Here is a 14,705-nt window from a genome sequence, read left to right on the forward strand (position 1 = left end):
TGTGAAGGGGCCACTATGGTGCATAATACTGTGTGCAGGGGCCACTATGGTGCATAATACTGTGTGAAGGGGCCACTATAGGGACATAATACTGTGTGCAAGGGCCACTATAGGGACATAATACTGTGTGCAGGGGCCACTATAGGGACATAATACTGTGTGCAGGGGCCAATATGGGACATAATACTGTGTGCAGGGGCCACTATAGGGACATAATACTGTGTGCAGGGGCCACTATAGGGACATAATACTGTGTGCAGGGGCCACTATAGGGACATAATACTGTGTACTGAGGCCACTATAGGGCATAATACTGTGTGCAGGGGCCACTATGGGGTATAATACTGTGTGCAGGGGCCACTATGGGACATAATACTGTGTGCAGGGGCCACTATGGGGACATAATACTGTGTATGGGGGCCAATATAGTGTGTGCAGAAATGCGCGGGGGGGGGGGGGTGGCGGCGGTGGTAGGGGTCAGTTGGTCGAGGTCTTCAGCGTCGGTCGGGGGGGGGGGGACATGTCAAAAGTTCGCCACGGGGCCCCGCCATTCCTAGTTACGCCACTGTAGGAAACCCAAACACAGATGTGAACATAGCCTGAGCCAAGCATACATGCGAACGTACATGTGGAGATCAGGTAAGATCTGTTGGTCGATATCTGTTTGCCAGCAGCTATATTTTATGTTTGTCCAGCATTAAACTAATGTTCATTCCCTTTCCCGACACTGAATTCACAATTATGAAGCACATTTTCTAAATCAGACAGCTGCTTTATACTGAGGTCACAAGTTGTAGAGAAGCTGCAATTTTTTTCAGCCTCCAAAAGGAATGTGAAATATAATGGAAACAATGTAAAGAGGACCTTTCACCATCTCCAACAAGTCCAATTCTTCACATCAATTAATAAGTGCTGCTCCACTGATTCCAGCACAGTTGGATTTTTTTTCTCTAGCCCTCATTATTCCTGAGCAATCATTGTTGTTAGTTTTGGTGCCTGATTAGGCTCTGGACTGTCAAATGGGCTCTGTCAAGCTCTGAATCGCACACCCCTGTTTGACACTGCCCTTCTGATATTACAGAGCTTAAATAGCACATTAGGCATCAAAAGTAACTGTGCTTGTTGCTCGGGAATGGTGGGGCTAGAGAAAAAAAATCCAACTGTGCTGGAATAAGTGGAGCAGCGACTATTAACAGATGCTAAGAATTGGTGGTAGTGGTGAAAGGTTCTCTTTAAACTTTTCCTTTCTCTATTCTGCACTATGATGCAAAAAACTGAAGCAAAATCTCCACCAAAAAAAGTCTGACCTCAGCCTGTGAAATGTATACAAGCACACACAGGATTTTACCTACTACAGGTGAATATTAGTTCATGGGCCTTTACTTAGGACTACACATCTCTTTCAAGATTAATTGCATGCTAGTGAACCATTAAAGGGTTTTCTAGACCCAAATCTATTTTTCATATCAATGACGTATCCACAGGAAAGTTTATCGGTATGTCACATGTAGGGTCACACAGATAAAGCTGCTAGTGGACAGGGCATGTACAGCACTGCTCTTATTCAAGTGATACCCTGGAATCACCACTATATTGTGGAGACGGGTGCCTGGTCGCTCTTAATACTTGAAAAAGTAACAGTACTGCATGCACTCCCTGTTCAGTGACAAGTTCTATCACCCGGAAGCTACTGCAAAAACCGATCTGTGCAGGGTCCAGATGTCAGACCCATAGATCACATCCTGATGACCCTTCCTTTGGATAAGTCATAACAATGAAAAATTGATTTAGGGCCAGAAAACCCCTTTAAATAAACAGCTACATATAGTGGCTACAAGCTGGAGAACAGCTGGCCGTATATTGGCTGTATAAGGCTAGATTCTCATTTGCATCCTGGACCCCTGAAGGGAAACCTAATCCACATAAAAAAGCAATTACCTCAGGAAACCTGCGGAACCCATAGACTATAATGGGGTCCATGTGGTTTCCGCTCGAAAAATGTGGAGAGAAAAGGGCTGCTTGCAGCCCTTTACTCTCCACATTTTTCATGCGGAGAGGGGAACACAATCCCCAAATGCAGATGTGAACTGGGCCTAATAGGTATAAATAACCATCTTTTAAGCATTCTATATACAGTAAATACAAGCAACATTAATTTCATACACATACACACAATGCAAGCAGGGATCTGTGGATGGATATACTGTACTTAGAACAACAACTAAAAAATACAAACATAGTAAATGCATACAGAAGACTGTCACTATTTAAAGCAGAACATCCAACTTTTCTATAAACTGGGGTATCCCCAATTCAGGCTATGCCCCTAAAATGCCCGCTCAATTCAGACAACTTCCAGACTCCACACAATTATCCCATTATTTCTAACATTATGGAATAGCATCACAAAGCTGAAGAAAACATGGAAGCATGCAATGCTAGATATCATACATACTCTTTAACCCCTTAATGTTCTGTGCCAACCTATTACATCATATTGAGCATATAGTTAATGATTTGCACTGTAGCACTATGGCACAAAGCTACAGCAGGCACAGGAGCGGTGTCTGTTACATGGCTTCTGATCCCGGTTGCATCATAAAGCAGGGAGCCAGTATCAGATACAGGAGTCATAAAATACTCCAATTCTCAGAGCTTAACCCCTTAGATGCTGTGATCAATAGCAATCAAGTCATCTTGGCGATTAGTGGGCAAGATTGCCCCCTTCATCTCCTCTGTTTCCCCACCATGGGATTGCAGGATCCTAAGATAACCATGGCAGCCAGGAGAACAATCAATGGGGCAGGTCTCTCTTCACACAGTGAATGGAAGTTGGATGGAGAGGTCTTTCTTTAAAACTTCTACACTTTTGCAGGTTTCTACATGGCTTTCCCCGCCTCTACATTGGACAGAGGCGTCTGCAGCTTCTCATAGTTTTAAGTGAGTATTTACTTCTGACTAGCTTCTTGTGTTTATGCAGATGGAATATTAGTCATAGACACTAAGCAGTTTTTCTGATTGTGCTTAGATTTCTCTTCTATTGTGTAAGGCTGGATTCACATCTGTGTTGAAGTCTCAGATGTGGACCTGAAAAATGAAGACCTGAACGCTAGTGTGAACTTATCTCAGGGATCTTTGTATCTGCATCATAACTATTTGTCTGCTATTTTACAGTTATTCCTGCAGAATTAGATCTGAAGAAACCAGTAGCAGTAATAATGGACAGTGGGGTAGACTGCTCTATATTACACATGCCCCTCTGCCTCAGAGGCAAATGCAAAGTATGCTGCAGTCATAATGGGGCTAATAGCAGCAGTAACATTGAAAGGAGACCATGTATGAATGCTTGTATAGCCAGAGAAAACATTGCCCAGCAAGACCATGCAGATATTTCAACTTCTCATAAAAACAGAAATACCCTTTAAGAACATCAGGGATATTAACAATTCATTTTTAAATCTAGAAAGCCAAGGGGTTATTCCCTAAATAAACTTTGACCACCGGGAAAAGAAATAGCAACTTCATACAAACTTTTGACAATGGAGAATGCCAATCACCAAAACTAAAAACATTAAGCAATATCCTGTGGCCCATCCACCACAAGCAGAAATATTCTCAACAACCTGTAAACCACCATAGAATGAACATTAAAATGGACTGCCTAAACCATCCAATATTCTGTTTGCTTCTACACAGCAGTAATATTTAGATCCTGAAGGCATTATTATTTAGGCATTGTAGGGCAGTATTATCTGAGCACTGTTATACATGGCTATACTATATGATCAGCAAACAAATTACAGTAACCAGACCAGACAAGATAAATATTTTAACAGCGTTTTTGACAGCCTTTCCTGAATGTATTATTTGTTCATTTATTTATTTTCACTGGCGAGTTTTTCCCATCCACTAAAAGAATTTCAACGTATCTTGAAAATTAGTTTGCACTATTTTTTTTTTTTTTATAAATTGCATTAAGAAAATATTTCATGAGAAGCCGGCAAAGCATAGCACATTGGCTCTCAAAGACTGTACCTGTAGCTGGAGTGGAATGGCTCATGGTAAAAGGCCTGATAGCGATACCAGAAGGAAGCTTGTTAGATTCCCACTAAAATAAAAAAATAAATAAAATAAAACAATATATATCAGTAAAAACCCATTTAAAAACAACAGAAAAAAAAACTCAGCAACATAAATGCTAGAATTATTTGTTTTCAATTACATGTGAGAGAAGGTTCTGGGCACTGCGCTCACCAAATTTAGTTCAGAGAACAAATACAGGTTATTCTTAGGCTAAGGCCCCACGCTGTGGAAAAGTAGCTTTTTTGTTGCAGCTTTTACTGCTTTTTTTGAGCCAAAGTAAGGAGTATATTGAGCAAAAGGGAGATGTATAAATGCTTCCTTTATATTTCCCTTTTCTTTTGTAGCCACTCTTGGATTTGGCTCAAAAAAACTGCAGCAAAACCTGCAACAACAACAACAACAACAAAAAAAGCAGGTTTTCCTACAACGTGTGGCTTTTGCCTTATAATACATGGAAAGCATGCAAAGGGGGCTGGTCATATAGCTAAAACCGTTGCTACACTTTGTGTACTTGAAGTCTTTTCTAGTAGAAAGCAGGAATGACGACAACTACATGTAAGCAAGTACATTTTCCCCCACAGTCAATACTAGATGTATGATCACCCCTTTCTCCTCACGTGCTCTTTATTCTGAAAAAAAAGAAAAAAAAAAAAAAAAAAGAGTAGTCCAAGTTTGCAGCGGAGCCAGTAAGGAGTCCAGGTTATCAGCATTAACTCTCATTTTATAAAAACCTATGCAGAATAAAATGGTCACCAATGTAACCAATAAATGAAATTGTGCTAATTGTGTACATTTTTAAACTTACGAGGCTAAAATAGCAGAACAGCATGCTGGTTGTGTGCAGGAAAAGTTAAGAGAACGTGGAAACAGCTGAATATTCTCTTGTTGAGTTTAAAGTGTAACCATAGGGGAAGTTCCTATACTCCCTTTAATGGCAGCTGAAGCCAGAACAGACCGCAGTGTTACAATTTATGTAGTTAGTCACGACAGCCCACTATTTAGTGTGTATGCTGTGGTTGGTCACAACAGCCCACTGTCTACAACCCCTGGCAAAAATTCTGGAATCACCAGTCCCTGAGCATGTTCCTTCAGTTGTTTAATTTTGTAGAAAATAAGCAGATCACAGTCATGAAAAAAAAAAAACTAAAGGCATTTCATATGGCAACTTTCTGGTTTTAAGAAACACTAAAAGATATTAAGAAAAATAAATGTGGTAGCCAGTAACAGTTAGATTTTTATAACAAACTCAGGGAATAAATCATGGAATCACTCAATTCTGAGGAAAAAAATTATGGAATCGTGAAAAACAAAAACAAAAAAGCTCTCCAACACATCACTACTAGTACTTTGTTGCACCACCTCTGGCTTTTATAACAGCTTGCAGTCTCTGAGGCATTGACTTAATGAGTGATAAACAGGAGTCTTCAAAAATGGGATTTACATACAGAAAAGCTAAAATAAAGCCATCACTAACCCCTAAACAGAAAAAAAAAAACAAAAAAAACAAACAATGTTACAATGGGCTAGGAAAGGACTTGTAAGTTTTGGACTGTAATCTGCACCAACTAAGCTATAGTAAATCTGTCCTAAACCCCCACCACCCACCCGCAAAAACACATAACACACACACTTTTAAGAAAGTGGCATGTAGGCGCAAAAAGGTCAAAAGTTGCATTAAAAAAAGACCAGAAGTCACTCCACCTCTTCAAGTGGGGAATAGGAGAATAGCACCACCGAGCTCAACCAGAAGATATACCCTGTAGGAAAATGTAAAAATACCTTAAGGGCTATGGGTGTCTATGAAGTCCAGAATTTTCAGTTATTTATAAGGGTGGTGTATAAACAATTCTCATACTTGAGGAGTATTTTTCACCACAGAGGAGTATGAAGTTCTCATTACTGAAAATAAATGATAAGTATATATAATAATGCAAAGAGGTGGCTATTTAAATAGAGAAACCATTACTATTACTGTTTTCACAAGTATAAATAGCGATTTTAGGGTTTCATTTTTATGCTGTTCACTGTGTGATAAAATAGCACATTTCTGAAATTCTATGGTTCAGTCTGATCAGAGAGATACCAAAAGTTTTTGGAATGTTTTAATACCTTTACAAAAACCCAAAACTTTAAAAAATGCAAGAAATGATTTTAGTCGCCATATTCTGATAGCTGTAAGCTTTTTATGTTTCTTTGCAGAGTTGTCTAAGGAGTATATTTTTGTTGCACAAATGTAGTTTATATTTATAGCATGTTGGAGGATGTCCGACACCTTGATTACTTTTTATTTCATTTTTTAGGGGGGGGGGAGGTTAGACAGTGATTTGATTATTTTGATCTTTTTTTACTGCTACAATGTTCCTTATAGAGGATAAATATTTTTATATTTCATAGTTCTGGCACTTTTGAATGGAGGGATGGCTAATGTGTTTGTTTTATTTTTTAGCTTTTTTCTATTTATTTTTTTTTTTTCTTTAAACTCTTTTAGCCCCCACAGGGGGTTTTGAACCTGAACTCTGATTTTAGGCATTAGTGCTGAGTGGATATCAGAAAAGACTTATTGCAGCACCTAGTTAACCCATTTCTTTGCCATTGGTGAGGAACTGTTTAACAGAGGCTGTAATAAAATCATTTAGCACCAGCATGCAGCAGCTCTGTTGAACTCTCCCCCTCCCCCCTCCTGGACCATTAGTGTCTGAGCAGGGACAAGAGCTGCTGTTAAATGACTTTATAGCAGCATCTGTTAATGTTTCCTCACTAATAGCAAAGAACAGGTTAACAGATGCTCTAATAGATTACATTTGTTTACATCAGAGTGTGGTAGCTCTGGTCTCTGCTCAGACTGTAATGATTCAGGACCAGACACTGGTGTTAAACGACTTTAACCCCTTAAGGACCAGGCCTAGAAATGCGTTAAGTACCAGGATTAAAAAAACTGGCATGTGTCACTTTATATGGCAATAACTTGAAGACGCTATAACATACACAAGAGACTTTGAGATTGTTTTTGTGACACATTGTACTTCACGTTAGTAGTAAACACTGATCAATATTTTTGTATTTATTTATATATAAAAAAGACAAATTGATAGAAATTTAGAAAAAAATTGCAATGTTCAAAATGTGAAATTCTCTGCTTTTCAGACAAATAGTCATACCATCCAAATACATTCATAAATATTATCCACCATATCTATGCTCTGACATCATCCTTTAATTTATTTTAGATGTTACATGGCTTACAAGTGTAACAGCGATTTTGCAGATTTACAAGAAAATTTCCTAAACTCATTTTTTAGGGACTAATTTAGTTCTGAAGGAGATTATAAAGACCTATATAATAGAAACCCCCATAAATCACCCCATTTTCAAAACTGCACCCCTCAAATAATTCAAAACAGCATTTGGGATGTTTATTAACCCTTTCAGCATTTCGCAGGAAATACAACAATATGGAAGTAAAATTTAGACATCTAATTTTTTTTTTTTTCAATAATGCATTCCTTTAGCCCTAATATGAACACATTCACAAAGGGTTAAAGGAGAAAATGCATCTGACAGTTTGTTATGTAATTTCTCCCCAGCACAGAAATACCCCACATGTGGGTGTAAACTGATGTTTGGGCACACGGCAGCGCATCGAAGGGAAGGAGCCACACTGGGGGTTTGAAAAGCAGACTTAGCTTCAGGCGCCATGTCTCATTTGCAGAGGTTCTAGAGTACAATGAAAACCCACCAAAAAGTGACTCCATTTTGGAAACTACACCCCACACAGAATTCATCAAGGGGTTGCATTTTGACCTCCCAGTCTTTATATAGATTTTATTAACAGTGGGATGGGTAATTGAAAAATTACTAAAATTTCACTTTATCCCTAAAGTTTTCATTTTCACAGCTGTTGAAGCTGAAGAAAAAGCCCCCCACAGTTTGTTATACAATTGCTCCTCCACACGCCAATATGGGCTGTATGAGTACACTCCACTACAGTTTGTACCGAGAGCCGTGCTGCCTGGGTACCAGCAATCTGCGGGGACGGGGGGGGGGGGGGGATCCCAAGAATGTTTTTTTTTCCTGCTGCCAAATGCTGTTGCAAGAGCTCTAGGCAGAGAGGAAATCATCTACTATATTAAAAAAAAGACCAGTGAAATGAAATAAAATAAAGAGAGGTTAATACTTCATCATGGGAAGAATGGTAATGGACATCAGAACTTTAGAGGGTCTGTTACAATAAAAAAAAATATGACTGAGAAACCATAAGTGTGTTTCTGTAGCTTTAAGAAGTAATATAGTAATCATGCTTAAACCAGGGTGGAACTAGAAAGAGAGATAATAGAGCAGGACTCAGCACAGCCTGCAGCAACGCAGCTTACTTCACTGTTTCAACACAAATGCTAGTCTCACAATTCCTGTAACCTCCGGAAGGGAGTGAAAGGGTTGGGCAAAGTTGAAAATCTTTGTAATTTTTTTCTCGCTCAGTCGACAGATCTTTTTCTTAGCAGTTTGACTAACTCAAGTAGCTCACAAGCCTGTCATACTGTTTCCATAACATTTACAATTCCATACCTACAGCAGCATTACACAGAAAATGTAATATGCAGACTGCCGCAAAGAGGTGAACTATTTTGTTCTTTTGGGTCCAAATATAAGGATTACGGTATAATTTATGTTTAGTATCATACTTTCTTTGTAACAAAGCTACATAGACTAACAACTACATAGGCTAAGGCCAAACACAACAAAACGGTGCTAATAAAACTGCCTCTTTTTTTGGCTTCCATGTTTTTTTGCATCTCATCAGCTTGGCGTGGATTTTTTGCATCTCATCAGCTTCCCATGTTCCTTTGCAGTGGAGCGCTCATAGCTTAATAAGACTCCACACACCTATATGGTGGTCTCTCCCTATGGAGTGACGATATCCCCTTAAAGGGGCTCTATCAGCAAAATCATGCTGATAGAGCCCCCACATATGTGTGAATAGCCTTTAAAAAGGCTATTCAGGCACCGTAAATGTTATATTAAACTAACCCCCCAGTTTTAAAATAAAACCCTAAAAAAGAATGTGATCTACTTACACATCGTGCACGCTGGGCGGGCATTCAGGGTGTGTCTTCTTCTTCATCCCCGCCTCTTCTTCCTCCGATGTCCTCCGGTCCCGTCCTCCTCCGGCGCTCGTGAACTGACACCGATATAAAAAAAATGGCCTGGGCGCATGCGCAATAGCATGCAGCTTCTACTACAGCTACTGCGCAGGTGCCCAGGCCTTTTTTTTTTAATCAATGTACGTTCGCAAGCGCCGGAGGAGGATGGGACCGGAGGACATCAGAGGAAGAAGAGGCGTGGATGACGAAGACGGCGCACCCTGAATGCCCGCCCAGCGTGCACGATGCGTAAGTATTTAACATTCTTTTTTAGGGTCTTATTTTAAAACGGGGGGGGGTCTTAATATAACATTTACAGTGCCTGAATAGCCTATGCACGCATATGTGGGGCTCTATCAGCACGATTTTGCTGATAGAGCCCCTTTAACTCTTTTTTTGACAGCATTTTTCACTGAACGTACACAACACTTTCCGCCTCTATTACACCTATAAAGAAAATGCAAGCGTTTCCGTAGGTATAGCTGAAATGCTGCGATTTAGAAAAATGCTAAAAAATTTTAGCATTTCCACTGTGGATTTTTTTCTGCAAAGTGGATGGGATAACCGAGAATGCAGATAATGTAAAATGCTGTGTTTTCACAACGTGGGGCCCAAGCCTCAAACTGCAATATTATTCCTTCATTTTACAGTCAATGTAATGCCTACAACACTTGGCCTCTCTCCTGGTTTTACAAAACCAAACTCAGCAGTGTATTTTTAAATGCAGGCGTTGCTCATAAAAACTAGATGAAAAATAATCTAGAACGTCTCACAGCTGTGAGTCGCGACCCCCTGGAGGGGCATGTGAAGATTGCAAGGGGGACTTCCGTGAGCTATCAATAGTAAATAGGCTATGCAGTGCTGCAGTCCTGATGTGGTGGCTGATAAAGATCAGCTGCCATATCTGTATCAGAGCACTGCACAGGCTTCAATGGTGGGCCTAGGGGAAGTGAGTATAAGTAACAAACACTTATACTCACCCTCTCCTGGGCTTCCAGAAAAGACCCAGCAACTTCATTAGGCCTCTTCAGCCCTCGTGATATCACATGCTCAGGGAACACTGCTGAGGCCAATCACCCATGTGGCACAGGACATCACAAGAGGCCTGAGGAGTACACAAGGTGACTGCAAGACCCCATGAGGATGTCCAGGAGAGATGAGGCAAGGTGCGTAATTGTTTGCTATTTTTACATCAGCCTTGGGCCTCTACTTATAACATTCTAGGGTCTGAGGAAACCCCAGGGTACAATAATTTAAAAAAACTGGGGGGGGGGGGGGGTGCCCAGCTCTACTAATGAATTGGCCTGAGGGATTATACTGTGAGGGGCCACTATGGAGCATTATACGGTGAGAGGCCACTGTGGAGCATTATACTGTTAGGAGCCACTGTGGAGTATTATGATGTGTGGGGCCTCAGTGAAGCATTATATTGTTAGGGACCACTGTGGAGCATTATATGGTTTAGAGACGCTGGGGAGCATTTTATATAGTGTGGGGCCCACAGAATAGGAAACTCTAAGGTATGTCAGGGAGCACACAAATTTTCAGGTACCAGGCTCTAAAATTCATGATGGCAGAATAGAATAAAACCCAAAGTACAGTGCTAAAAGGCAGAATAAGTGGCAGAATCCAGTTAGGAGCATTTATTTTTCAAATGCGACTCAGTACTGTCGAAAGGCATCCCCCGTATAATTTTCTTCCAAAAGCGAGTCCTGCTTTCAAAAGGCTTGGGAACCACTGTTCTAGAGGAAGGCAAATTGTGTACTCTACATTAGCCACATTGAATAGCAATGAAGCAGATCCATTAGCAAACTTGTTGCAAATCCACATCAGAAATCTGAAAATTGCCAGGGACGTAAATTTCTTTTCAGTCTGGGTTCACATCTGCGGAGTCTGTCACAGAAACCACCGAAAATCGGTGATGAGAATAGTCCTGCCAACGGGATCCGCTGGTGTCTGCGTGTAACTGCTGTTTTAAAAGTCCGTCTTTCCATCTTTTGGGATCCCTAGCGGACCCAAACGACAGAGAATACGGTGCTAATGCGAAACTAGCATGAGCCAACAAAATATGAATGTGTATGGCCATCTTAAATAGGGACTGTAGTTTTAAACTGTGAATGAATGAATAGTACAGACAATTGTAAGAAACTTATCCAAGAGAAATGAAACCTTTCTGCACTTAACTATCCATTTCTCTGCTCCTCTGCTAAAATAGCTTTTACTGTGAAAATCACTGCTGTGGCCATCTGATGACAGACATGGGTCTCATGACTCATGTTGGGGGTCAATGAAGAGGGCGCAGGATAAGAGACAAAAAAAAAAAAAAAGCTAGGACTAAAGTCTTTCTAGTATAAAACGTCCCCGACTTCAATACACAACAGTACTTATCACTAGATTATGTTCTACATGGTCCTGATATGGTTTATGTGTTATATAGAGAAGATTCCTACTCTACTCACTGTGAAGTGAGAAACAATGCAAAATATAAGCCATAACGGTGAGGCAGATTCCTCATGTACACCCATACAGCAGCTTATTTTGAAAAGTCAAATGAAACAGTAAGCATATGAGACGTTCAGATCTACTGCCAGGGCAACAGTCACTATATATGTGATAGCCGAAAGGCATTCAATCTGATACACATAGGAAACGGTTACTGCCCTACAAACAAAACATATGAATAATCCACTCTGCCTAGTGTATACGTGCACTAATATATACCATCATTTTGTAACTATAAATCATACTATTTATTAACAAGGAAAAACACAGTCCTGTCCGTGTATGTACTTTGTGTGCGGCAGAGGTGGACATGTATATACATTGTATACAGTGCTGTGTGGTATTCACATGTATGTAGAGCAGAGCTGTTTGTGTGTATATGTACATATATATACAGTCCTATGAAAAAGTTTGGGCACCCCTATTAATCTTAATCATTTTTAGTTCTAAATATTTTGGTATTTGCAACAGCCATTTCAGTTTGATATATCTAATAACTGATGGACACAGTAATATTTCAGGATTGAAATGAGGTTTATTGTACTAACAGAAAATGTGCAATATGCATTAAACCAAAATTTGACCGGTGCAAAAGTATGGGCACCTCAACAGAAAAGTGACATTAATATTTAGTAGATCCTCCTTTTGCAAAGATAACAGCCTCTAGTCGCTTCCTGTAGCTTTTAATCAGTTCCTGGATCCTGGATAAAGGTATGAAAAAGTTTGGGCACCCCTATTAATCTTAATCATTTTTAGTTCTAAATATTTTGGTGTTTATAACAGCCATTTCAGTTTGATATATCTAATAACTGATGGACACAGTAATATTTCAGGATTGAAATGAGGTTTATTGTACTAACAGAAAATGTGCAATATGCATTAAACCAAAATTTGACCGGTGCAAAAGTATGGGCACCTCAACAGAAAAGTGACATTAATATTTAGTAGATCCTCCTTTTGCAAAGATAACAGCCTCTAGTCGCTTCCTGTAGCTTTTAATCAGTTCCTGGATCCTGGATAAAGGTATTTTGGACAAACAATTCAAGTTCAGTTAAGTTTGATGGTCGCCGAGCATGGACAGCCCGCTTCAAATCATCCCACAGATGTTCAATGATATTCAGGTCTGGGGGCTGGGATGGCCATTCCAGAACATTGTAATTGTTCCTCTGCATGAATGCCTGAGGATTTGGAGCGGTGTTTTGGATCATTGTCTTGCTGAAATATCCATCCCCGGCGTAACTTCAACTTCGTCACTGATTCTTGAACATTATTCTCAAGAATCTGCTGATACTGAGTGGAATCCATGCGACCCTCAACTTTAACAAGATTCCCAATGCCGGCATTGGCCACACAGCCCCAAAGCATGATGGAACCTCCACCAAATTTTACAGTGGGTAGCATGTGTTTTTCTTGGAATGCTGTTTCTTTTTGGATGCCATGCATAACGCCTTTTTTTATAACCAAACAACTCAATTTTTGTTTCCAAAATGAAGCTGCCTTGTCCAAATGTGCTTTTTCATACCTCAGGCAACTCTATTTGTGGCGTACGTGCAGAAATGGCTTCTTTCTCATCACTCTCCCATACAGCTTCTATTTGTGCAAAGTGCGCTGTATAGTTGACCGATGCACAGTGACACCATCTGCAGCAAGATGATGCTGCAGCTCTTTGGAGGTGGTCTGTGGATTGTCCTTGACTGTTCTCACCATTCTTCTTCTCTGCCTTTCTGATATTTTTCTTGGCCTGCCACTTCTGGGCTTAACAAGAACTGTCCCTGTGGTCTTCCATTTCCTTACTATGTTCCTCACAGTGGAAACTGACAGGTTAAATCTCTGAGACAACTTTTTGTATCCTTCCCCTGAACAACTATGTTGAACAATCTTTGTTTTCAGATCATTTGAGAGTTGTTTTGAGTAGCCCATGATGCCACTCTTCAGAGGAGATTCAAATAGGAGATCAACTTGCAATTGGCCACCTTAAATACCTTTTCTCATGATTGGATACATCTGGCTATGAAGTTCAAAGCTCACTGAGGTTACAAAACCAATTTTGTGCTTCAGTAAGTCAGTAAAAAGTAGTTAGGGGATTTCAAATCAATAAAATGATAAGGGTGCCCATACTTTTGCACCAGTCAAATTTTGGTTTAATGCATATTGCACATTTTCTGTTAGTACAATAAACCTCATTTCAATCCTGAAATATTACTGTGCCCATCAGTTATTAGATATATCAAACTGAAATGGCTGTTGCAAACACCAAAATATTTATAACAAAAAATGATTAAGATTAATAGGGGTGCCCAAACTTTTTCATAGGACTGTATATATAATGTGAACAAAATTCACATACTATCAATTGATTAGCATAGCCATGTGTCATGTCAGTAATATCAAAGTGAAAAAAACACAATATTTAAAAATAATGTGACATAAGATATATAAAAATAAGTGACATATCTGCAAAGTGTACAAAAATATATTACAGTATCTAAACTAATGACACACTTACACCTGTCTTTTATTTTTAAATATTGTGTTTTTTTCACTTTGATATTACTGACATAACACATGGCTATGTTAATTAATTTATAGTTGATGAATTTTGTTCACACTATATATATGTGCATACTATCACCATTGTAATGCTTGAAACAGGCTCTTGGAGCCGAAATGTCGCAGTATGAGGCAATAAACCTCCTAAACTTTTTTTCCACTATTCCTGGTGTGCTGCCTGCTTTTTTGGAGTTATATATATGTGTTTTCTTTGTTAGGCTAAGGCCCCACGGGACGATCAGCGCTGCGGGAAAAACCGTGACAGAAACGCATTGCGGTTTTTCCTGCAGCACTTTAAACATAAAAGTTCACAAAGTTTTCCTCCTCAGACTTTCTGTTACCATTATATCTACGGGGAAGCTGCCAGCGTTTCCACACACATAATTGACACGCTGTGATTTCCAAAACTGCGCCGTTTTGGAAATCGCAGTG

The 14,705-nt window shown here is 39.7% G+C and overlaps 1 protein-coding gene across 4 annotated transcripts in view; it reads right to left on the bottom strand.

Annotated features, from left to right (window-relative positions):
• The window catches only part of PTBP3 (polypyrimidine tract binding protein 3), a 140,412-nt gene that overhangs the window by 42,560 nt on the left and 83,147 nt on the right, over nt 1–14,705 (bottom strand). For all 4 annotated transcript variants that reach the window (XM_075280442.1, XM_075280445.1, XM_075280444.1 and 1 more), the window contains one exon: nt 4,036–4,108. In XM_075280442.1, the coding sequence (XP_075136543.1) occupies nt 4,036–4,060 (25 nt within the window). In that variant the 5' untranslated portion in view covers nt 4,061–4,108. The remainder of the gene's footprint in view (nt 1–4,035; nt 4,109–14,705) is intronic.

Source organism: Leptodactylus fuscus, chromosome 1, assembly GCF_031893055.1.
Source record: "Leptodactylus fuscus isolate aLepFus1 chromosome 1, aLepFus1.hap2, whole genome shotgun sequence".
In the NCBI taxonomy this organism is placed as follows: Eukaryota; Metazoa; Chordata; class Amphibia; order Anura; family Leptodactylidae; genus Leptodactylus; species Leptodactylus fuscus.